The sequence below is a fragment of the Ptiloglossa arizonensis genome, chromosome 1 (assembly GCF_051014685.1).
Source record: "Ptiloglossa arizonensis isolate GNS036 chromosome 1, iyPtiAriz1_principal, whole genome shotgun sequence".
Lineage (NCBI taxonomy): Eukaryota > Metazoa > Arthropoda > Insecta > Hymenoptera > Colletidae > Ptiloglossa > Ptiloglossa arizonensis.
Window position 1 is genome coordinate 20,519,331 of NC_135048.1, and position 24,691 is coordinate 20,544,021.

Below are 24,691 nucleotides of genomic sequence, written 5' to 3' on the forward strand. Positions count from 1 at the left end.
AGCATAGTCACCCTCTGTGCGTTTCATTCTCTAAATTCTTATTCTTTTCGTCCTGTCATTCGTCCAGTTCGTTTTTCCGAGATAACGAGGCTCATTAACGGATGATACGGACGATTCGCGTTCGTCCCGGTAACGATACTTCTTAATACATTGCACAAATGGGAATCGGAGTGATTTCAGAACGCGTGTACAAAGAACGCGGTGCGCGGTGCGCGGTGCGTGCAGTCTTCAGCTGCGGGCTGACGCGATTACGATCGATCAGAGGAGTTCAATGCTCGTGCATTCCCGCGAAAGCTACGCGCGCGTCGCGCGACGCGGTTTCTTTTCTTTTTATCCGGGGATCGCGAATGTGTGTATATGGAAATTGACGGTGACGTCACGTAATGTCGGCAAACGCGGACGGTATGCAAAATAATGCAAATAACGCGCCGAAAGTAGACGGCTTCCCTCTCGGGTCTGTCTATGTTTAGAACGATCGGGATGGCGGTTCGGCGGCTGAAAGTGGCATTTAAAGGCACGAAAAAGAGTCATCGTTTCTTCGTCGTTATATTTTCCTTGCCCCGACCTCGGATTCTTCGGGGAAGGTTCGTTAATTTCGGAGCAGATGGACATTTTATTTTGCTTTCGTTCGGGATAAACAATTCGGTCGTGAGTCACGCTCGGATTCGCGTTCTTAACGCGAACTACTTGCGGGGTTTTGGTTAGAATTGTAATCCCGTTTCGTTCAGGGTGGAACGTTCATCCGTGTACAATTGATGATCGAATTATCGTAAACAGTTTGAAACGATTATTTATTTGAAGTTTGGTCGAGAATGGAATTGAAACTTCGCTGTAAATATAAAACTATACTTTGGTTCTTTTAAAAAATGTATTGTTATACGTGTAAGCACATATATGTATTTTTTGTAGTATAATTATGTACTTTTTTTTTTATTATAAAAGCTTCGAAATAGTTGCGAAACGTTGCCTACGAGTTAAGTGCATTTTTAATTCCATTCTTGACGAAACTACAAATAAGTAACAGTTTCAATATGTTTATAATAATTTGATCACCCATTGTATCGAATCGTTTCACACGCCTTTGCATAGTTTTCTTTCTAAGCAGAGACGTTGCGTGGAAAATATGTACACGTACGTGCGAAATATTAATCGTTCAGTGTTCATCTTCTTGTACAACCTCCAACCGTTGAATTAATTTATCGTTGCTTCTTTCATAGAAATTGGTCGAGTTATTTTGAAAAACTCGTCCAGTGTCATTTTCAATTTGAATAAATTGTTGAAGTTTTTAATTTTCAAAAATGCGTCTCACCTTTGGAATGAAGGCTATCGTAGATTTTGATCGAGACTTGCAACAGATTCGCATAATCGAGTATGAAGCTGTCTTGGACGTCTTGTGGTTTGAATCGGTAGGATTGTGTTTGAACGCGTTTACATCGCGCCAAAAATTTCGCGTAGTTAAATACACAAACTCTTACGTAATTATCCATGAAAATGATATCTCATTCTTTGAAAAACGAAGTGTCAGTATCAATTGTAAACATAATTTAGGTATCGATAAGCGAACAGAGTACTTATCCAATTACTTGCTTTTTCAATTATTTTGTCGCGTATTGAATACTCGATCGTTATTGTTGCTTAAAATTTTGTCAACGTTGACACTTTATTTTAGATACTAATAACTACTATGAATATTTAATTCCATAATTAATACTTAGGTACACATGCCACAAGATAAACCAGACTTCGTATACGAATTGAATTGCCCCTTATCTCTAGTTCCACACTGAATATCGTCGACTCGGTGATAATAATGCCACTTTTAGTAATTGCTGCGATAATCACGTATCTTGTTCGTAGATTTGTTAAATATCGAAGTTACCAGTGTTATAGACTCGAATGTTTCGTACATATCCATTCAAGCAGTTAATCATGGTATAATATTCAACGTTCAAAAATTAATCGCGCACACTGTAATTTTAATCCCAATCACTGTACAATCGCGTCAACCGATCCACAATTTAATTTGTGTTCTAATTCAAGTTGAACAACTTCTGAATTCACTTTACCTCAAAACAGTTCAGTTTCGTGTTAATATCCTTCTCCATCTGTCGAATTGTATTATATTTTCCAAATACATTTTTTTCATTGTTTCTTCGTTCTTATCGTATCATTAGATTTGTACTTGTACCTTTATCTAACACAACGGTATTCCTGAAGATTGTCAAAACCGCGCTGTCGTAACGTTGAACCAATAAACGCGATAACGTAACGCGCGTTCCAGCTCTAATTGGCCAAAGAAAATAAGGAACATTCCTCCTGTATCGTAATCTTGGTTAACTTTCGTCTACCCGCGATCCAAGAGCGCGAGACGCTTAAATACGTATTCCCACGATTTAATTCCGCTTCGTTTGTCGTTCGCAGGTACATCAGATCGAAAAATGCAGACAGCACAGTCCGTGCTGTCGTTGCTCCTGATCGTCCTGAGTTACTCAGGATGGACTAACGGGCTCTGCGATCTGCAGAACGGTACCCTGGCCCGCTGCGACGAGTTGAAAGACGTCAAGTACATCGAGACCTATGATCTCGACACGTTGAAGGCCCCCGTTTCGGAGTCGGTTCTTCGTCCAGGTTTCTTCGGGAATCTGACCAGCCTACGACACCTGGATCTCTCCGGGGGCAGCCTGAAGCGAATAGAGCCGGGAAGTTTCCGTAAACTGAGCAACCTCAAGAGCCTGAGCCTCGCCGAGAATCATATAGGTCAGTTGGAGTTCACCACCACGGACGATTTGAATCATCTGCACAGTTTGAACCTACGCAAGAACAATTTTCGCAAGCTACCGGCGAGCTTGGCACATTTGAAGGCTCTCAGACACTTGGACGTTCAGGGTAACCCGTTGCAATGCAATTGCGCGACCCTACGCGTCAGAGATCAGATCGTCGACAGAGGCGTGAAGATCTCGAAGAAGATTCTTTGCGCCGGTCCGGGGAATATGAAAGGGACGTCGTTGTTCAAACACGACGCGACGATCATCTGCAAGTTCGAGGAAGATGATCACGAGATGCAGAGAGACGAGGGTTACCAAGAAACCACGGAGTTGGGTTCTGGAGACGATTTCGAGAAACTCGAACCGGAGGAAGCGATAGAGAGTACGGAAGCCCCGACCGAGTCTACCACGGAGCTGGAGATCGAGACACCGTATCCAGAACTTCCTCACGTGACCATGACTACGACCACCGAATCGAGCATACCCGCCGTGACGATACCGCTCGAAGCCTCGTCGTGGACACCCAACGACTTGGATTACCACGACAAGACGTCCGAAAAGGACGGTGAGATCTTTTTCGACTCGGAGGAGAAGAAGGACCAACTGTCCACGGTTTCCTCGGCGAACAAGAAGAAGAAGATATTCACAGACGCTTTGTTCTATCCAGTGGAAGGTTCCGGAGCGGAGGAGGAAGGCTCCGGCGAAGGTTCCGGGACAGAGGTGATCTTCGACGATTGGAGGAAATCGGACAACGTGGACAAGAGCAACGGTAACGAGGAATCGATGTCTTTGGGCGACAGGGTGTTCGACACGCTGTTCAATGTGTTCTGGAGCAGCACCGCGGCTCCGGAAGTGAAGAAGGACTTCAATCTGGAGGAGGAACAGTTCATCGACGCGTCCTCGACCAAAGAGGACGACGAGAAGAAATTAATCGTACCGACGAGGGTCGATCCGAACGAGGCCGAGGTACCGACTACCACCGAAACGATCACAAGTCGTAGCACCGGTGCGAGCAGCGCCGGGGTCGAGTTGCTCGACGGAGGGCTACACGATAAGAGCAAAGCGGGTAACGTGGAGGCGGACGAGGACTGCACGACCGACGAAATGGCGGCGGTGTCGCCCGCGAAACAATCCAAGAAGGGAATGGGCTCTTACGTTGTTCTGGCCGCTCTGCTCGCCATACTGGCCACTCTGATAGTGTTCGCGGCTTACAAAGGTGACTTTTGCAAGAAGAAAAGGAAACGTGGCGACGTGGAGAACGGCACCGAGTTGAAGGACATGCAGAAAGCACTGTTGGACACGAGCAACGCGCCCCAATCAAAGGTAGCCTCGAACGGGAACGTCGAGAGCGTGCCATTGGTGGAGGACGATATCGATCACGAGGAACGAAAGAGTCCCAATCGGTTGGAAGACGCGCCCAAGTCTCTGAACAGCAGCACCGATCGTTTGAACCCACCGAAATCGACGAGGAAAACCAACGAGTCCGAACTGGACACGAACTCGCTGACCACCGACTCCGCAAGGCTGAGTCCCGTCGATCTAACGGTTAACAATTTGCCGAACGTTCAAACATCGGACACCAACGAACCACCGTTGAGCCCCGGTGCTCAGAGAGTGAAGATCACATTGCAGGAGAATCCCGACAGCGTGCCGAGAACGCCGATACTCATCACGAGAACGACAGTGGCGAAGCCCCAACCGAGACGCCACGAACCCGATTGGCGCGGGGAGTGACGAAAGACGACGAAACATTTGGATTCACCCGTGACCAACGGTGGGGACGACACGAACGCGGCAAAAGGAACCCGAGGAACCGTAAAAACGAGAAGATCATCGGCGTGATCGTGTGTTTCCAATTCGATGGATTCGTAGTGTCGCCAGTGTTCCTTTCTTTTTTCAAGGGGGTGGGAAGAGGAGTGCCACGAGTCGCATCGTGGCTACGTGATCGCGACGTAACTTTTGCGTTTAAGTGGAACCTATCTAGAGTTTCTTCACCAGTTTGTATCTTGAACGATGTCCGGACCGTTTGCGGTAGAAAGATCACGTTGAGTGTGTAAGAGAGAAAGAGAGAGAGAGAGAGAGATAAAGAGAGAGCACGCACAAGTTCGACGAGGATTCGTTTAGTCGAGAACATTAGGAGGGACGAGCGATTCCGTGAAACGAGATTTGTTTGTACATATTTCCAGATATATATGTAATATGTTACATAATATATTAAATATTATGTATATATATATATAAATCTATATATATTAACTCCCGTTATTTGTACAAGATTTATGGATGGAAAATATTTGATACATTTTATATACGTGTATACAATATTAGCACACTAGTCAGTTTCCTTAAGGATCTTCCTTCTCGTGCAAGCTTGAATGGAATTCAAGTTGCGTAAAGTTCCATTAGAATCCTCTGAACTCGAAGTATATCGTTAATTGTAATTTGAGTCGTAAGTTTAGCATTGCTGTAACAATAGAAGCCATCGTAATTAACGTTACAAGCTGCTTTGTATCTTTGATGATGTTTCGGTGTTGATAGAACATAGAATTTTAAACGCCGTGTAGCTCCGGTAGCAAATAAAACGTTTCGCCTGTTAACGGTATCGTCGATACGAGCGAATGGATTGTCAAGTTTCGACGAGCGAATCGGACTCATTCCCACCAATGTTGCTCCATCGATTCCTGGAACGGAGTCGCCGCCCACCCCGGTTAACTGAACGCCAACGGGCCACGATTCGCGTACAGTTATCCGGGGCGACACTGTATCAAATGTACGCGCGTCCAAGGACAAAAAGGGAAAGGAATTTTGACTTTTGCTAGCGGAGTTTACCACTTAGTAACTAGTTGAGAAATTAATTTATACAAAGTTTATATCGTATAAATTCACAACGAGCATTCCAAATCAATCGTATCATCCTGTCCCCAATGATCACTCGCCATCGATCGAACGATCGTGTTCCCCATTCTGCTGTAAACCTTTCGTAAAGGTGACGTAATCGATTTGCACTCGGAATTTCATAACACGAATTGAACAATTTTCACGATTCGCGAACGATTTTTCAAACGAGATACGAATTTCTAAATATTCGAATCCGCGGGAATAATCGTTGTTCGCGGCGTTTATTGCGAATTTTCTGGAACCAATCTACCGATCATTTTACGCGAAAATATATCACATGTATGGAAATTTTACAGCAACAGGTATTCTTAAATAACGATTAAGCTGTTTAATAAACTGAATATTATAAATAGTGACGTTAAACGCTGTTCAAGGATTTGTTGGGAAGCATTCGAAGTGATGGGAATATTTTTGAGAGTTCAGACAGAAGCTATCGGTAACGGTACGCTCAAATTGTTCTGTTACATATTTTCTTCGATGGGAAATATGTCAGTTAGAATAAAAAAAAAAAAAAAAAATTGAACGGAATGGAAGTGGAACGTCTTCAAGAAGAATTCTTTGGATTGTTCTCGTCCGGGTTTTTGCGACGAATATTCCCATCATCTTCGTTACGTTTGTTTCTTTGCGGCGAATTTATGCTTCTTTGAGCCAAATGTGTGAAATGTGAAGGCATTGACGATTAAAACAGGGCAGATCCCCTTGTAAGAAAATTCTTCCAAAGAAGATGTTTGCGCGCTTGTGCATCGACTGTTGCATCACAGATATGTCCATTAATAGTGCAAAGATTTCGTACGAGCGTTTCATTTAATCAGCAATGAAAAGAATTATCTCATCGATATCGTGATTATCGCTGAAACGCTGAAAGGGGTGATCTTTGATCCTTCGTGATATCATCGACACGTCATTTTTATTGTCGCCATTTGATTTGTTCCCTAGATAAGATGACCGCGCAAAGTTTACAGAATATACATTATTACGAATAAATACGATAGCGGAAACGCAGTCAACATAATCGTATGAATATATTTTTCAAGTGTTTATAAGTTTAACCTTGAATGCGAAATAAAATATTAATATTTATCTGGTGAACGTTTACTTCGAAGACTATTTGCCAATCCTATTAAAACGTTAATCGAACTTGCAATTCGTCTTTACCATTTTCGATTCGTTTAGTGCTTATTGTTGTATGGTTTCTGTAAATATTCAAAGATGTTAACGGCGATAAGTGCCATGAAAAAACAAGAGATCGTTTAATAGTCATTGAATATTGGTGCGAATGTTTCGTTTTCTGGCCTACATTGCTATGGTTATGAATTAGAGAGTCTCAGGTCAGAAGGACGAGTTCTTGGACTGTGATTAGCTTACAGCCTAAAATCATAATCGCGTGCCAATTTAATCTACCTTGGTTTCGTTCGAATTTGAGACTCAGTATAGAATCATCTTTATTCTTATACTATGTCTAATATTAACTTTTTATTTTTATTTTATTGTTTTTGCCTTTATGATTTCAATCTGGTGTAATTCTTTTACACAAAGTTGAGACCTAAGGTGTGTGGCTCTAACAATGATACACCTAGTTAAAATCTTCTCTCGATGATACACATAGCTAAAGAGTCATCAAAATAAGAGGAATAATACGAGATTGATGTAGTATCGATTAAACAAAATTATATTGTAACTTCTCCGTGTATGCACTAGCACTTTGTCAACATATTTTAATATCTATTCATTTTCACATTGCTGAAGTTTTTCATTTTCAATATATTTTTACATAGAGACTGAGACTGAGATTGATAGAGTCGATAAAATCACAGATAAGGTTTCTTCTACCTTTATCGACTTTTGTAGATGAGTTGCATACGATGTCTGTATAGTCGCCATCTTTGAACCTAGAGTGCGCTGTAAAACCTGATTTTTCACGTGCTTGCTACTTTTACTAAAATTGCATCCATGTAAAAAGATAGTCAGAATATTACACTAGTTCAACCTAGAAAGGTAAAACATGACATTTGTTCCTTTCGAGACATTTACAATTTACAGTTACGAATTCTGAAAAAGGAAATAGAAAAGAAATTCACCAAGTCTGGACTTCTTGTACAATGGTATTCAAAATCTGCTTACAAGATGGCGTCACGTTTTACACAACGAAAGAAAATACATCGTTGATGAGTCAAAAATTACTAGCTTTCTTTGAAAAAAAATACCTAAATAAACGCGCGAATTTATTAACTAACTTGCTACTTTCGTCACTTGGGATGAAAGGTGTTGTATTATAAAAATTTGACGGGTTACACATACTTCGAACGACTATGAAAGGTTATTTCGTAATGATATATTATTTTAGTTTCGCATCTAGTGTTTGTTTGACGACGTTGACTATTATTTAAGAGATTAACATGTTTCGGACGGCCTATTATCATTTTCTCCGGTTCATATATCAGGGTAAATGATACGTTGATACGATCAAGTAATTGCTTACGGTGCAAAGCTGACGTTAATCGTTCCCATGTTGGCGTGAAATTACTGTAATTTTATAGTTCTATGGTTTTGTTCTTATCAGGTTTCAATCTTATTTAAAATTTCCCTGAACGACCAAAGTACCTTTCCAGAAATTACAAAACATATCTATTCAATATTGTTTTAATTCCTGTAAAATGATATATCGGTTTCTATGCAAATCTTTAACCTTTCAAACCTATTCACTTTTACGACGTCCATTTTTCTCCACACAGATATCGTCATTATTTGTCACCACATGTTTCAACCATCTTCAACGATTTTTAAACGACTAATTTTAAGACTATACAATTGTTTAACTTTGTTCAATAAATAGACAGTTTTAGTATTGCGAAGGCTTACGATTTAAAAGTTTATTAAATATACCAAAATCACAAAAACCAGTAAAAGGCAGTGTACAAGATTAGTTGAACTTTCATCGACTCTGCCCATACCACAGACTCCAGTTATATAGTGTTTCTGTCGTATCGCTTAACAATAGTCCGATAATCGTAATCAAGACTAATTTTACGTACTTTATTTTCATTTGATCATTGCACGAAGAAGAGTAAAAGTGTTCTATTGCCCTAATGTTTAAACGAAGGAACGTTGTCACCGTATAGAAAAGTTTCACTGGATAATTACAGTTCCCTTGCCCGGACCAGCCTTCTACGACTATTCGATTCGACATGACACGATTTTTATTGCGCGATTGTAGCGTGAAATGGAACACAAAATATGTTTGTACTGAACGTAGAACATTCGTCTGTCTACGCGTTGCTGATGTAACCGTAGGTTATAAATTGGTACTCGCTTCGTTTGAATGCTTAGTTCTGATTCTCACGTCTAGTTATCCGAGGAACTCGAGTACGGTCCGCAACAAGTAGAGTGCGCTGTTCGAGGCGACTCGTTGGATACGGATGCGAACGTTGTCGACAATTGAGAGGTTAGAAATATCAAAATGTAACAAGTTTCCGTTTCAGACATTTTTCGCAGAATTTGTTCACTTGGTACATGAATCGTTAAGAGTCTTGTTCCGCGGTGGATTCTCTGTACCCGCTTTTAGGTTCTCTTCGAAGTTCTCTGATAACGATCGATCTATTCGATGGGAATCGTGGGATGTCCGAATCTTCATCGTCGGTCGAGTGTCCGTCGTAAACCGTGTGCCTCCTTCTGTGTCTCCTCGTATTCGGTGTCTGTGGTCTAGACCGAAGCCTTCCGGTTCCAGAGTCCACGGAATCGCTTATTGTGTTATGTTTTCTGATTCTGCGCGTCACGTTGTGTCTGGAATTCGTTTGATTAGCATTCTGCGGTAAATCGTTCCCGATGTTACCGACAGACATGTTCCTCTCCCTTTTAATTCTTTCACGTCGACGATCTTCCCTTCTAAGCAAGTCGTCCTCGCTGTAATTTCTCGTTCTCATTCTCCTGGTTCTTCTCTGTTTGGTTCTTATATTATCAGCAGAACCCATCATACGTATAGAAGACGTGTCCACGGATATTTCGTCCAAATTGTCTAAAGAACGAGCGAGTCGTGGCATCTGTATCGCTTCCTCGTAACTAGGTGGTCCTACTAATTCCAGAGGATTGATTCTCGGTTCCGGTGTGTGTTCAACGACTTCTTCTTGTCGCATGAAAGTCCTGTTGGGTAATTATCAATCGAATGCATTAGTTTTCGAGAAGAAAATTCGAAAAGTTTTTCGAACAATTATTAAGCATACTCGTTCGTCGATTGATATGACTATCAAAGATTTTAAACTCGAAAATATATTTAAGTAATTAGTAAGATAGAGTAGATTTCTTAGTTACTCTACATAGGTAACTCGCACATTTACAAAATCATATAACCATTTAAGAAAGTTAACGTATGCCGATATTTGATCATTTTTTCCGTTATTGAGATGGAACGAGAAAAAGTATGTTTACTTTTAAAAATTCACCAAAATCAAAACAAGGCAATTTATTCACCACTTCGACTTAAATAACATCGAACTGTCGAATTCAAGTTTCTCCAAAATGAAATCTGGTACGACAAAATTTCATATATCGAGTACACGTTATCTTTTACTATAAATCCTTTCTAACAATTGAACATCGAAAATTAAATAACGTCTTGTACAACCAGTAAAGTTAAAAATATCGGATAGAATTTAAAAAAAAAAATTTTCACAGAAGACACGTCCTACCATTGTGAATAGAAACTGTATTGTCAGCACATACCCAACTAATACCCAAGCCTCTCGTGTCCAAGTTACAACACGATCAACAGTCAAGGACCATAAAATGTTTAAGTGTAAACTTCACTTATCAGAACATTGTGGATTCTTACCTTCTTTGTCTAAGTAATCTCAATGTCTCCGCCTGTTGTCTCTGTTCTATGGCTCTTCTCTTGACTCTCATAATGTGTCTGATGGAGACAAAGCTTCCAAACAGAACGATGATCGTGAGAACGGTGATCATCACAAAGCTCCAAGTTCTGTCTTTGCTGTAGTACAAGGATTCGTTCCATACATCGAAACAAGCCATTTCCCACGAATAGCCAGTCACGTTCCCGGGACTCTGGCAAATTAAACTCGATTCTAGAGTCTTGGCGGGTTGTTCGGTCAAATAATTGTACAAATCGTACAATTCCTTGCAATCGCAACGCCACGGATTATCTCCTAATTTAATGCTATTCAAAACTGGATTGTTTCGAAAGATTTCTGGACTCATAGCTTCCGTCAAACGATTTCCTAAAAATATATCCATCAAAGATTAGATAAACAATTATTCATCCTTTGTCACGAATATGTTTAAGTAAACTATCCACATCCTTTTCTTTATCCCCACAGATTGTCTCTGAAGTAACACATTTGAGAATTGTAAACGTAATTGAAAATTGGGGAAAAGTTTATACGGATGTATTTAAATATCATTTTTGAACTTATAACGTTGAAATAAATTTAGATACCGTAATAAGATGATAATATAGCGACAGAAAGAACAAGATTACTAGGAAATAAGCAGAGCTAAATCAGTGCTTGGCTAACATCAGGAGCTACTAAGAAGGAAGTACAGCTTTTGTAGACGAAGGTGTGCCTGGTAACTATCAGGAGCAACTATAAAGGAAGTAGTTTTCATACACGAACTCTAGTTTGGTTAACACCAGGAGCCACAGAAACGAAGTTAGGTTTTTGCAGACGAACCTGTGCTTGGTTAACACCAAGAGCCTTTGGGAGGCAATTGGGTTTTCATTTACGAAACAATACATGGATAATACCAAAAGCTACCAGGAAAGAACTAGATTGCATGAACAAATCACTGCTTGGCCAACCACCAGGGTCCACTAAAAGAAAGTTGAGTTTTTCTGAACGAATCCGTGTTTGGCTAACACCAGGAGTCACTAGAGAAAAAAAGATTTTCGAGAACGAACCAGTCAGCTACCTGGCCGTCACAGGATCCACTGGAAAGAGGTTGGAGTTTTCAGGGGATTTTGTTAATAAGCTTCGTAACTTTGTAATCCGATATACTTCGAGCGGAAAAGTATATCGGTGGGCTTCCTTTCAAGCTTTCATTATTTTTTAATTATTATTTTTAATCTAACAAAAAGATCCTTCGAAACAAGTTTAACTCAATGCGAGAGTTAAAATACAAAAGTACGTTCTGTAAAATCTTCGATTTCCAATGAAAGATTCAATCCAATCCCTCCCAATGCATAGGTCACCCACGAGTGCCATATACATAGCTTTAGAGTAATTTAACGTACGACATTATTTCAGAGAATACTCGACAGAGATTAGAAGCTCAATCTTGCAATCTTATCGTTTAGAAGAATCACCTGTGTGTCAAGTTTCATCGAAACTCGGAAATAGTGAATTGGACGACGAAGAGCTGCAAAGTTACCAAAAATTCAAACTTGAGACGTTCACATTAGACTCATCAGACTAGTTCTAGCACGTTGGGCATACCGTTTGAAGTAATCCATCCCTGAGTATTTATACGTGTAATTCTATACGTGGTAAAGCAAATATCCCACCTGATAAGTCGATCCTAATGAGCTGGGGTAACTTGAGGAAGGTGTCGTTGTCCAATTCCACCAGTCTGTTTCGTCGCAGGTCCAAGTTCTTCAACGTGGTGGACGTGAGGGTGGATGGTATCGTTTCTAAACGATTGTCGCTCAGGATGATGCTCCTTATCTTCGGCATGTTCGCGAGAAAGTTGGTGTCCAGCTTGGAAATCAGGTTCGAGGAGACGTCCAGCGAAGCGACCGCCGACGTAAGATTCGGGAATTCGTGCAAGTTGTTGAACGACAGATTGAGCATCTTCAGCTCTATGTTCTCGTGGAAGGCCAAACGATCAATCGCCTCGAGGCTGTTCTCTGACAGGTCCAGCACCTGGAGCTTCACCAGCCCTTCGAACGTGCTGACGTTCAATTTACCCAGACGGTTCGCGCTCAGATACAAGAAACCGAGTTCTCTGTTTTTCGCGAAGATACGATCGGGTAATATTCGAATAGCGTTATGGGCCAATCGAGCGTGGGTCAACAATGGGAACCCATGGAGACCGGGTCTGTCCAGATTGCACTTCGACACGTCGAATTTCTTCAGTTTCGCATGATTGAGAGTCGTGTGTCTGGAACATTAACCACGAACGAATGTATCAGTTTTTATTTATTTTTCTTTTTATGTACTAGGTTGTTCGGGAAGTCGTTTCGTTTTCCAAAATGGAGAGTATGTAATTTAATAAAATGTTTGTACGTTATGAAAAAATCGTATTTCATTTTCACTAAAGAAAACGAAATGACTTTCCGAACAATTACAATTAAATAGGTTAATCGAAGTTGTGGAATCAATTAGGTTTGTATAATAACGACCATTACGAAGAGTACGATTATGGTAAGTTACTGTCCTTTTGTACAGTGCAGTGTGCTTTTAATTGTATTTTAAAAATAGTATAGGGTGATTGGAAGAAATCCTATCCATTGTGTTACTGTGTGAATTGTTATTTTTATGAAAGTACTAAACATATGTATTAGGTATCTAATATGTGTAAATAGTACTGTAAACAAATACTATAATTGAAATCGACGTTTAGAATTTAATTATCAAGGAATATGTAACAATTATTGAGTACTACAAGTCATAAAAATGGGTCAAATGTACAATTTACCAGTTTCTAAATTTACTTGGTATAAAATAACATTTATCACACTACTTGTTTCCAACTAAAATTCTTAAAATCGTTGCCTGAGTAGTTTGAAGAAGAATTTTTGTAACTATAAGGTGTTATAGGACTGCGAACCATATTTGTCTTCTATTTAATTAACTCGTACCACGCGATGTATTTTCTTTAATTTTTGTCAAATATTTCCATTTACAACGGAACTGAAATGTACTACGAACTTTTAACTTCCGTTTTTAACTATTAAAAATTTTCCAGTCGATTACCTGGTGCTGTACACTAACGTGGGATTGTTGGACAGTCGAAGCTCTTCAAGCTCTGGAAATCCGTTGAAAGTATCGGGACTTAAGTAATTCAAAAGGCAGTCGGACATATCGAGCCACCGTAGTTTTGGACTCCATGCTTTCTGAATGGATTTCAAAGGGTTTCCTATCAAGCTTAGTGTAGTTAATGCTGGCAGACCGTCCAGAGATGTATTACTAAGTTCTCGTATTTCTATCGAACGAAAGCATACGAAAAAAATTAGTAAAGCGTAGCTGCAAAAGCGTAACATCGATTAACAAATGCACTTTGTCCCTACCGACTGGAAATTAAAAAAAAAAAAAAAAACTTGACTCAGAAACGTAATTCGATTAGCAGTTACTCGATTCGTATGAAAAATTCACGTTGAATGAAATATTTATCGATCGGTAGCTTAAAAGATTTCGCACACTTGCTGCAAGTAAGCACAAGAACTGCCAAAGCATTCAAAAATTAAAGAATATTTAATACTCGATCGATATCCATCGCGACACGAGACACGACGAGAAAGAAATGAAAATGTTAATCCCCTTGAATGTTTATTTCTTTCGAAAGTTGCTAATAAAATTAGAAAAAGAAACATTTCTTAAAATAAACGTTGTCCAAGAGAAGTGAATTGAAATTGGTGAAAATGTGCAAAGAAATGAAAATGTTAATCCCCTTGAATGTTTATTTCTTTCGAAAGTTGCTAATAAAATGTAAAAAGAAACACTCCTTGGAATAGACGTTGTCCAGGAGAAGTGAATTGAAATTGGTGAAAATGTGCAAAGAAATGAAAATGTTAATCCCCTTGAGTGTATATTTCTTTCAAAAGTTGTTAATAAAATATAAAAAAGAAACATTCCTTAGAATAAACATTGTCCAAGAGAAGTGAATTGAAATTGGTGAAAACGTGCAAAGAAATGAAAATGTCAATCCCCTTGAATGTATATTTCTTTGGAAAGTTGCTAATAAAATGTAAAAAAGAAACACTCTTTAGAATAAACGTTATTTAAGAGAAGTGAATTGAAATTGATGAAAATGTACTGCAAAAATGCAACACTGCATAAAAAACCATTGTCGGTATTTAATAGTATCTACGAACGAGAAAAAGAATATTTTCAAATTTTCCAAGCACGTGCAACTGAACGATAAATAGAGACTGGACGCGTTTTATTATTCGAATATCGTCGTACCGCAGTGACCAATGTCCAGAGCTTCAACCGCCCCGTTCGCCAAACCGTCGAAATTGGAGAACGGATTTTTCGACAGATAGAGAACGACCAGGGAGGTCAGTTGGTTGACAGAGGCGATGTCAACGATCTCGTGTATCGCGTTGCCGCTCAAATCCAACCTCCTTAGTCTCGTCAAGCGGCTAACGTCGTCGGGCAATGAACTCAGCTTGTTCCTCGCCAGATTCAGGTACTGTAGATCTATCAGTCGATTAATATCACTGGTGATATGCGTCAACAGGTTGTTCGATAAATTTAATTGCTCCACCTGAAACGCGATTAAGAAACGACACGTTTCGAGAAAACATTCCTCGACGATTAAAGCAACGCGTGAACACGTAACGCGACCGTAACGCCCGTAGCCCTAAATCGGTGGGCATACACGTTAACGCGAACCCGAGCGTTTCGCGACCGATCTCACGTGGATAAGACACGACCGGGGAAAGTGATATTTCTCGTATCCACGTGTAGATAACCTACATTTCACGATGATCCCAACAGACCGCCATTCTTATCCTTTCTTCGTCTCGCTCGATTCTGAAAACGATAAAATTGCACACACCGTTGTGTTTTGCAACCGGTTCGTCGCTATACTCGAGTTATCTGTTAGATATTGGTGTCTTTGCACGACGGTTACATTTATACGGGTGACTCAGTCGTACAATTTCAGTAATCGACGCGATAAAACACGGAAGAACGTCTCTACTCGGTCGAGAGTGAGCTATTGTCGTCGGTAGAGTCCTGCGCGTATATCCGAGATTCGTGGTACGAAACTCGGTGTCGAGAACTCGATCGGTTCTCTACTCACCACGTCGCTGATATTTTCGGGGAACGTTTCCAGGGATTGTTTCGCGCACATGACAGTTCTCGGCTGTTGGCTCAAATGGCACAAGCATCTCGCGGGGCAAACACTCTGGCCGACCGTGACGCAGAGCATACCGAGGAACACCGTTCTCAAATAGAACGAAACGTTCGTTATCCGTTTCTCCATGTTCACTGCTATCGGGCACGCCGTGTTCCATGGAAATCACATTTTCATCGAGGAACCGCGAACCTACGTCCCGACAGAGCCACGGTGATCTCCCTTTTCCCTCAGAGGACCTCGTTTTCGTTCATTTCCAGCGTCGCGAACGGGATTGGTAACACGACGTGTTTTCGAAGGGAACTAGGCGGCAACGGGGATCGATGGATGCGGCCCAACAGCGCTCGGAACCGTCCTGAAAACTACTGAGTACTTATCTTTGATAAGTAACGCGGGATGTGCCGCACGATATCTCCGTAAGATAACTCGAGCGCGCGGCGAAGTGTCGGGAATCATTATTGCCCGCTGCGAACGAAAGAATCGAATAGATATATAGAGAAATCGGTTATTTATTTTATTCTTTTTTTTTTCCGACGAATTTTTTGTTACATTTGGTAATTTAAAGTATCGAAAGGAAATCTACTTGGAACGAAATTGAAGATTCATTGTAGTCGTGAATGAAAATTGATAGCTGTGTGTGTGTATTTATTATATTTTTTTTTTTGGAAGAATTTTTTGGTACATTTGGTAATTTAAAGTATCGAAAGAAAATCTACTTGGAACGAAATTGAAGATTTATTGTAGTCGTGAATGAAAATTGATAGCTGTGTGTGTGTATTTATTTTATTTGTTTTTTTGGAAGAATTTTTTGTTACATTTGGTAATTTAAAGTATGGAAAGGAAATCAATTTTTAAGAAACATTGTGCACGATTTTGGGGAAGTGTTAATTCCAAATAAAGAGGGCGAGAGTGTTGAACGTAGGCTACTTTGGGTCGATGATTCAAGGTTTTTTTATTTCCTTTTTTCGTTTTACGAAGGAATAATTGGATAGAGAAATGAAAATTTATAGATACTTTGTCCGATGTAGTTTCACGAGAATTTTTTTCTGAATTTTCTCTTTTTAACGAAGGAATAATTTTGTACACGAATGAAAATTAATAGATACCTTGTCCGATGTAGTTTCTGGAACAATTCTTCGCTATTGGCTGTAATAATTTAAATTAACGGTGTTTTTACAATTTCGGGTGAACCGTTGATCCGAAAAAAACAGGCGGGAATATTATTGATCTAGACAATTTTTATCGAAATATTGAGCGTCTTTTATAATTTTTTCTTTTCTTCACCGAGGAATAATTGAATCGCGAATGAAAATTAATAGACTTGTATAATGTTAACGAAAAGTATTTAATTTTTCCAAAATTTAAGAACCATTTTTACTTGGTGAAACAACTGGCGCTAGAGAATAATCTGCAATAGCGTTTCCAACGATCTGAAATAAAAAAAAACGAAAACGAAAGAGGGTTTGCAGCGGAAAACGCATACATATCTCAGCGAAACGCGAATTGAAATTCGAAGGGGCAGTCCGGTGGAAAATATAAGACATTAGATAAATACTTCAAGTATCCCGGAAAGCCGATATTGAGGCGGCCATCTCTTCGGTCTAAGTCTCTCTCGGCTGACCCATGCGGATATTTTTCCCTTTCCCCAACTACTCCTGCTGTATTACAACCTCTTTTTATCGGTCCTTCGATCCGACAGGACCGTGTCTAAGGTCTTCCCAGAGGATGGGGCAATCGTGGGTCAGAATTATAACGATAACGCGTGTCAAGATACTGGTGACTACGAAGTCGCTACACACGTGTATAAAAAAGAAAAAGTAGGACACGCGTACGTATAAATTTCTTAATAAATAAATAATTATAACCATAATGTTTCTAGGCGTATAAAATCAAGAGAAATGTTTCGTCAACCTCCGTTTGTTTTATCGTGTGTGACCTGGAATATTACTATTTCGTAATTTATTAAATTCACCTTAATACGACAATTTGTGATTCGAAATTTACCGCAGAATTGAAAATTGACTGTAGTCATTCTTTGTAAAAAGTAGTGAGGATTTATACTCTCGTATATTTTTCGCGTATTATTCGTTTACAAGAAAATTGCTGGGTGTTAATAAAGCGAACATCCTGCATTTAACAAGGATAAATGACCGTTCTCTTCCTCAACTCCGTGCTATTTTTCCGTTCGAATTTAATCGAAAACAGTTCGCTGTTAATTAACTAGCTTCCAATATTGTCCATTTTATAACTATTCCGTCGAGATCGTTGTAACTCTATTCAAGTATCGTCTCGAATACTATTCAAGTATTCGAATTATATTCACCGAGTATTTGAATCACCGATGCGATTCGAATACAAAAGAATTCAAAGAATAGTCCAAGCCCTACTTCAAATAATTTCTAGAGTACTCAACAATCGATATCGACTAACTTAAATCGCGCGTGAACACTTTTTTAGAGGTACTCGAGTAGTATTCGAATTATATTCACCGAGTATTCGAATCACCGATGCGATTCGAATACAAAAGAAATTCACCAAATAGTCCAAGCCCTACTTCAAATAATTTCTAGAGTACTCAACAATCGATATCGACTAACTTAAATCGCGCGTGAACACTCTTTTAGAGGTACTCGAGTACTATTCGAATTATATTCACCGAGTATTCGAATCACCGATGCGATTCGAATACAAAAGAAATTCACGAAATAGTCCAAGCTCTACTTCAAATAATTTCTAGAGTACTCAACAATTGATATCGAATAACTTAAATCGCGCGCGAACTCTTTTTTAGAGGTACTCGAGTAGTATTCGAATTATATTCACCGAGTATTCGAATCACCGATGCGATTCGAATACAAGAGAAATTCACCAAATAGTCCAAGCCCTACTTCAAATAATTTCTAGAGAACTCAACAATCGATACATAATAATTTAAATCGCACGTGAACTCTTTTATAGAGGTACTCGAGTACTATTCGAATTATATTCACCGAGTATTCGAATCACCGATGCGATTCGAATACAAAAGAAATTCACCAAATAATCCCAGCCCTGTTTCAAACAATCCAAGTTTCACTAAATCCAACACAAATTTTTTTACACAATTGATGTAATTACAATTTTACACAATTGATGTAAAATAACGCAAATCGCGTATTAACGTTTGTTTTTTTTTCAGGTGCACCGCGTCAGGTGTGAAGCCATTGTAACGATACGAACCGACTTGCCCTCTGACCGCGGAGCACCGATAGGCGATAAGAGCTCCACCCTTCGTGTCCGTAGATTTAAAAAGGCCTTATCCGCGCAGGACTGTGTCTCTCTCTTTTTCACACGTCCGGTTGGTCCAATGGGGATGATAGGTCACACCCTCGGGAGGGTGCGAGCGGTTTAGCCAGCGCCGGCGCTTAGCCAACGGCTTATCCAGTAGGGACAAGGACACGCTATTTCTACCTGTTGATATTAAACCAACCCCTTCGCTGAGATTTTGCAAATCCGGAGTTCCACGCTAGACGTTCGGTCACGCCCTCCGTGTCGAAGCTCACGTGCTTTTTCTTTTTTGCACAATTGGCTATCGTGTAACACGGAACGTGCGCATGGAACAGCAATTAGGGACAATGATGGTGCGGTGTAACAGCGGTATCATAGGGTTTTAAATTGCTGATTGGTATCGATATATGTATCAATTTTTGTAAAAGGATACACGATCTTGCTAAAATTGAACTCGTCTCGATTTAAAGATTTGTGATCGAAAGAATTGTTACTGCTCGATACTCCCTTAAATACGAGTGCAAAGTTTGAAAAATAAGCTGATAATTATCGATATTTAGAGACTAAATTTTAGCCTCTTCAGGTAAATTTTAGCGCTTACAGGTGTCAGAATCAAATACCGTGACGCAATAAAATGAACTATATTTTTTTATTCTTTATATACAGTCATTGGTCGCGTATTCTGTAAAAGTTACACGAAACACTCTTTTAAAGTCCTCCTTTTAAAGTCACCGTTTACTGATTCGAATTCATACCAATGAGTAGAATATTTTATTTGTTATAAATGGCCATGGGTATCATTTGATCTTAGAATCCTCGAATATCAATGAAAATTGTAAAAATTATTATTTTTATCACAACTGAAATTAAACTAATCTAGAAGCGTACCGATAAAACATTTGAACATAAAGAAACATTAATTCGTGCTTTAACGAATTACAAGCATAGGACTTCCTTTCCTCGAAACTATGCTTCGTATTATTTACAAAATTTCAAGGTGCGGTGTGAATTTTTTTACAAATCGTATCTCATCCTTTCGAGTTCTCTTTTCAAATTTTACAACTTCTTAGAACGTCTATCCGTTAGTATTTTATCGAAACCGGGCACCAACAGCGCAGAATTTAAATGGCCCGTTGTCGAGCAAAAAATGCTCCGTGTCTCGATACTGGTTGTTCACAGGTGTATACGTGTGTACGCGCGCACGTGTGTGTGTGTGTGGGTTTGATTATCACCCTGTATCGATTTCCCATTGCTGATTTCAAAGCGCCGTCGACGGCCACTGCAGCGGATAGTTGTAATTAAAAGTCGATAAAGTTGTATACCGAGAAATACGAGCAGCACTTGGCCGGAACGTAAAATCGGCAACGAAATATAACATTCGGTATCGCGGATAAATAATATTTTTCGAAACTCCGCGAGATAACTTGCGCCGCGTGCATCTATATTTACCAATCGAGCGGTAAAAGATAAAAAGAATCCGACAACCGCGATTAAAAACGATACCGAAGGGTACTCTTGTTTCCGTTCTTCGAAAATTCTCTCGTGGAAAAATGGCCATTAATTCCACGTGGAATCTTCTCGTTGTAAAAACGGTACCGTGACGAGAAGAACGCAAAAAAAAAAAACAACAAAAAAAAAACAAAAATTCACGCGACTGTTCGAATCGGTAAAAACAAAATTAAAAAAAAAAGAAAAGAAAAAGAAAAAGAAAATTTCTTTCCTCCCTTCCGAGGAAACGTTTCTGGTATTAACGAGGCGGAAATACCGAGTGAATGATTCAATCCGCGGGCGTACACACCGGCGTGAAATCTGGCGCCACGGTTGCGAAGGTATTGTCCAAAAAAATACGATGGAAGGAAAAATTCATCGTGCGAACCGACGATCGGAGCCCAGCTGCGCTAAACAGTCGCTAGAGAAGATATAACGTCGTTACTATCTACCCCGAGAGACTCTGGCCCCCCGTACGTCTACGTGTACACGTCTTTCTATATATTTTTAACGCCTTCATTTCCGGCCGCGTTGGGACACCGGAAATAGCGGGACGATACCTCGCGGTGTTTCAGGTATTGATCAGTTCGAGGACCGGGTACCACCCACCAGCGGCCGGTGTACAGGGGAGGGGGGTGCACGGTTTGCAGGCTGGAAGCTTCGACCCCTGCACCGACCCCCTCCCTTTTACCCTCACCAGCCGGGCATCGGCGTCTCTCGTGACGCCCCCATCCGCCTCCACCCGATCTCCACCCCACTCTCACCCGTTCCAGCTACCCGCCAACGAACCATCGAAGACGAATCTTTAGATATCTTCGTCGTCTCCGCTCGGATCCTTGGGTTACGCTTCGGTAGGCTCCACGGAAATAAAACGGGAACTAGTTTGCATCGGTGTCGTCGCTTGCGCGATTCTACCCCCACCCTGCCACCGACCGACGAGAAATTCGGGGGATTCGACAAAGCCGCTTCTTGGTCCGTTTAATTGGAAACGTTCCGATCGTTCCGCGATTCGAAGATCAGAACCGTGACTGTCGAGTGTGTTGCCATTGTTAGTACGTATTCGCTTTTTCGGGCCACGGGATCCGGAAGGATTATTTTCTTTTTTCTCGTTCGTGGAACGCGACAGGGGCGGTTACCAACGATCGCAAAGAGTATGCGCGATCGTTTTTCAGCGATGTTCGATTTTTGAAGATTCTAATCGCGAGTCTTTGCTTCTAACGGTCGAACGAGACGCCTGGACTTAAGTTGACCACTTCTTAAGCCCTTTTCTCACTTAAATAATACGATCGGAAAAATTAGCAATCGATGAACGTCTGTAGGTCGAATTTTCAAGGTGTTGTTCTATTTAAATATAGAACGTGAGGCCGGTGGTTACCAATGATCACGAAGAGTATGCACGATCGTTTTTTGAAGATTCTAATCGCGAGTCTCTGCTTTCAACGGTCGAACGAGACGCCTGGAATTAAGTTGACCCCTTCTTAAGCCCTTTTCCCACTTAAATAATACGATCGGAAAAATTAGCAATCGATGAACGTCTGTAGGTCGAATTTTCAAGGTGTTGTTCCATTTAAACGACTCGACGAAGAAAACGATCGCTCGACGGTCGTCTGTACGTGGAATCGTTAAGCTGTTCTTCCACTTAAGAAACTTCGCTGCGACGCGATCGAAGGAGTTATCGATCGACGGTCGTTTGTAAGTTCAATCTTTAAGTTCTTCTCTCGCCTGTACGACACGATCGTAGAAGGTATCAATCGACGGTTGTTTTTAGGTCGAAACGTTGAGCCGTTCTCTCGTCTAAACGAAGCGATTGGAAATATTTTTACGAATTGAAAATAGGATCATTAAATTATTCTTCTATCTAAATAACCCGATCAGATAAATGCTCGTTCCGATGCAAATTTTCTCTAAGCTAACCTAATCCTAACCTCACTCAGAATTTAGTAAACGTTTCTGAAATTCTTCTTCAAAGAAGATACACCCGAGCAACCCTAGAATTAAGAATCTTCGTTCGATAGTTCGATACGTGTCCGATGTGCTCTATTTTAGTTTCAGCGAAGCTACATTTAAAATTCCGAACTCGTTTTACGTTACCTTAAATTTTCCATCGATTGTCAGCGATCCACGAGATTGGATCTACGCGCACGAACAAAGTTGTATTCATCGGCCAATGAAAGGAATATTGAACATTGTTGTCGAATTTCCATAGAGTTACGAACAACGACTGACAGCTCTGTTAACGGAAAACTGACGGTCCCCGTAATTGACGCAGTCCGACAATCGAGTTCAGTCCGTCGTTCTTTGTGCCAGAAACGGAAGAGGATACATTCCACGGTGGGGATGTTGTACACTCGAGCTTCGAGATCTCCGAGTGATTTTATTTTCCCTAAAGCCACCCCCGCCCCGCGGTGGCCCTTAAGCTCGGTTATAAATAACAGCTTATCTTTTGTCGGCTTCAACGCCGCCGCGACTCTGTACAAAGCCAAACTCCGCTACTCCCGGCGACCCTTCCCGCCACCTTTTATGCCTTGTAAGGGGTCGCGCGAAAGAAGACGTCTTTCGAAACGTGCGCCCGTAATTGCTCTGGCATGTATCTGAATTAAATCCAGCGGTTTGTCGCGCGGTTCTTTCCACATCGACGAACGCGTACAGGTCGCGTGCACGGATCTGTGCAATATTTTCTACGTGGATCTATCGCGAGGTTACCCTCGCCTTACACGGATTATTTGGGGATGGTATTCTAATTCAACACTTTGGAAAAATCGAACTTTGTTTTGGACATTTCCACAGCTCGAAAACACGGTTTCGAACGATTCGATTCAAATTCAAGTTCGTCTATTGTACGCATTCGTATGCGTTTAAACAAATCATTACACTTACTTTCGAGACTGATATTTAGTACTTTAGAATCTGAATTTAGGAATTTTAGGAATTTTAGGAATTTTACGAATTTTACGAATTTTGCGAATTTTGCGAATTCTACGAATTTTACGAATTCTACGAATTTTACGAATTCTACGAATTTTACGAATTCTACGAATTTTACGAATTTTATGAATTTTGCGAATTTTATGAATTTTGCGAATTTTGCGAATTTTGCGAATTTTACGAATTCTACGAATTTTATGAATTTTGCGAATTCTACGAATTTTGCGAATTCTACGAATTTTGCGAATTTTACGAATTTTACGAATTTTACGAATTTTACGAATTTCACGAATTTTACGAATTTTACGAATTTTACGAATTTTACGAATTTTACGAATTTTACGAATTTTATTAGGTTTTGAGCAGTTTTGTTAAAGGACTTGCGTGTTTTCGCACGAGTATATATTATATATGAAAAATTTATCGGTTTTTAAATGTCGTGTGTGTATACGGTGCGTTAAGATATGCTTTCGAAACAAGCAACATTTTGATTTTGAGCGAGCCTCTGTTCAGCCAAGTAGAACGTAGCGATTATAGTCAGCCTCAGCCCCTACAAGCAGGCAAACTTCATGCGTCAGTGTAGCAACACATTCGTTAGTATTCTAAGCTCGTGCACGAACTTTACTAATAGTTTACTGCAACGTTCCGAGTCTTCCGAATCTTCCAGTTGAACAATTATTTGCAAGATATTCTTCGTTCGGTTTTAACATTTCCAAATCTCTAATATCGATGGCTCCATTAAGAGATACATCACGTTGAATATGTAAAATGTTCATTTTCATGTTTTGAATATTTTCATTTCATCCGCTAATTGACTTATTATTAAAGATCACGACCTTGTCCATAGTAGTGTCTCACCGTAAATGGTACAACGATGTAAATAAACATAGTGTGTAAATATATACAACACAAGTACGTGCATGCTCTTTTCTTCCACTCGTATTGAAAAATACAAATTTGGATATTGTTGCCTGGCAGGACATATTTTTTCGAAATTTTCATCGCTCCGTTGATCGTCTACCGAATCGACAAAGAAATTGCAGAGTCTGTAACATGGACGTAATCCGTTTTACCCGGTTGATCATCGGTCGAGGACGAGTTAATGCTAACCCCGCTTTTTTGTTTCTTCGTCTAGATCCATCGTCGACGCGTCGTTACCGTGGAACTAGCTGGCTTAAGTGTAGGTAGATTTCTCGCTGATATTTGAATGGATGCCGGCTATTTGTGGTTCAGTGCGTCCTTAACAAGATCAGAGACATTGAGGCGCGGGAACCCCCGGTGAGGATGAGATGCAACGTATACCGTCAGACGGGCGCGTG

General features: G+C 40.3%; 3 protein-coding genes across 3 annotated transcripts in view; 2 read left to right on the forward strand and 1 right to left on the reverse strand.

Annotated features, from left to right (window-relative positions):
* The window catches only part of Wdp (Leucine rich repeat protein windpipe), a 44,720-nt gene extending 37,977 nt beyond the window's left edge, over positions 1–6,743 (forward strand). The window contains exon 3 of the mRNA XM_076322707.1: positions 2,422–6,743. Coding sequence (XP_076178822.1) covers positions 2,439–4,499 — 2,061 coding nt within the window. The 5' untranslated portion in view covers positions 2,422–2,438 and the 3' untranslated portion in view covers positions 4,500–6,743. The remainder of the gene's footprint in view (positions 1–2,421) is intronic.
* A 1,695-nt stretch (positions 6,744–8,438) lies between these two features.
* Positions 8,439–15,821, reverse strand: LOC143147201 (uncharacterized). Its single transcript, XM_076312257.1, has 6 exons — positions 15,639–15,821; positions 14,795–15,098; positions 13,586–13,814; positions 12,175–12,770; positions 10,489–10,891; positions 8,439–9,800 (listed from the first exon to the last, which is right to left on the reverse strand). Exons 1-6 carry the CDS (start codon positions 15,819–15,821, stop codon positions 9,182–9,184), a joined length of 2,334 nt encoding a protein of 777 aa, XP_076168372.1. The 3' UTR covers positions 8,439–9,181.
* Positions 10,948–12,156, forward strand: LOC143153887 (uncharacterized). The gene is made up of 5 exons (XM_076325519.1): positions 10,948–10,955; positions 11,004–11,026; positions 11,106–11,110; positions 11,226–11,611; positions 11,918–12,156. The coding sequence occupies exons 1-5, from the start codon at positions 10,948–10,950 to the stop codon at positions 12,084–12,086; spliced, it is 591 nt and encodes a 196-aa protein (XP_076181634.1). The 3' UTR covers positions 12,087–12,156.
* Positions 15,822–24,691: the final 8,870 nt, after the last annotated feature.

Excerpts from the sequence above, each read along its gene's own strand:
- LOC143147201 (XM_076312257.1), bottom strand. The coding sequence starts at position 15,821 with ATGGAGAAACGGATAACGAACGTTTCGTTCTATTTGAGAACGGTGTTC. Across the intron at positions 13,815-14,794 it reads TCTGGACATTGGTCACTGCG|AAATACGAGAACTTAGTAAT; the intron begins GTACGACGATAT and ends TTCGTTCGATAG. Across the intron at positions 10,892-12,174 it reads CATTAGGATCGACTTATCAG|GAAATCGTTTGACGGAAGCT; the intron begins GTGGGATATTTG and ends ATATATTTTTAG.
- LOC143153887 (XM_076325519.1), top strand. Across the intron at positions 11,612-11,917 it reads ACAGGATCCACTGGAAAGAG|AGAATACTCGACAGAGATTA; the intron begins GTTGGAGTTTTC and ends ACATTATTTCAG.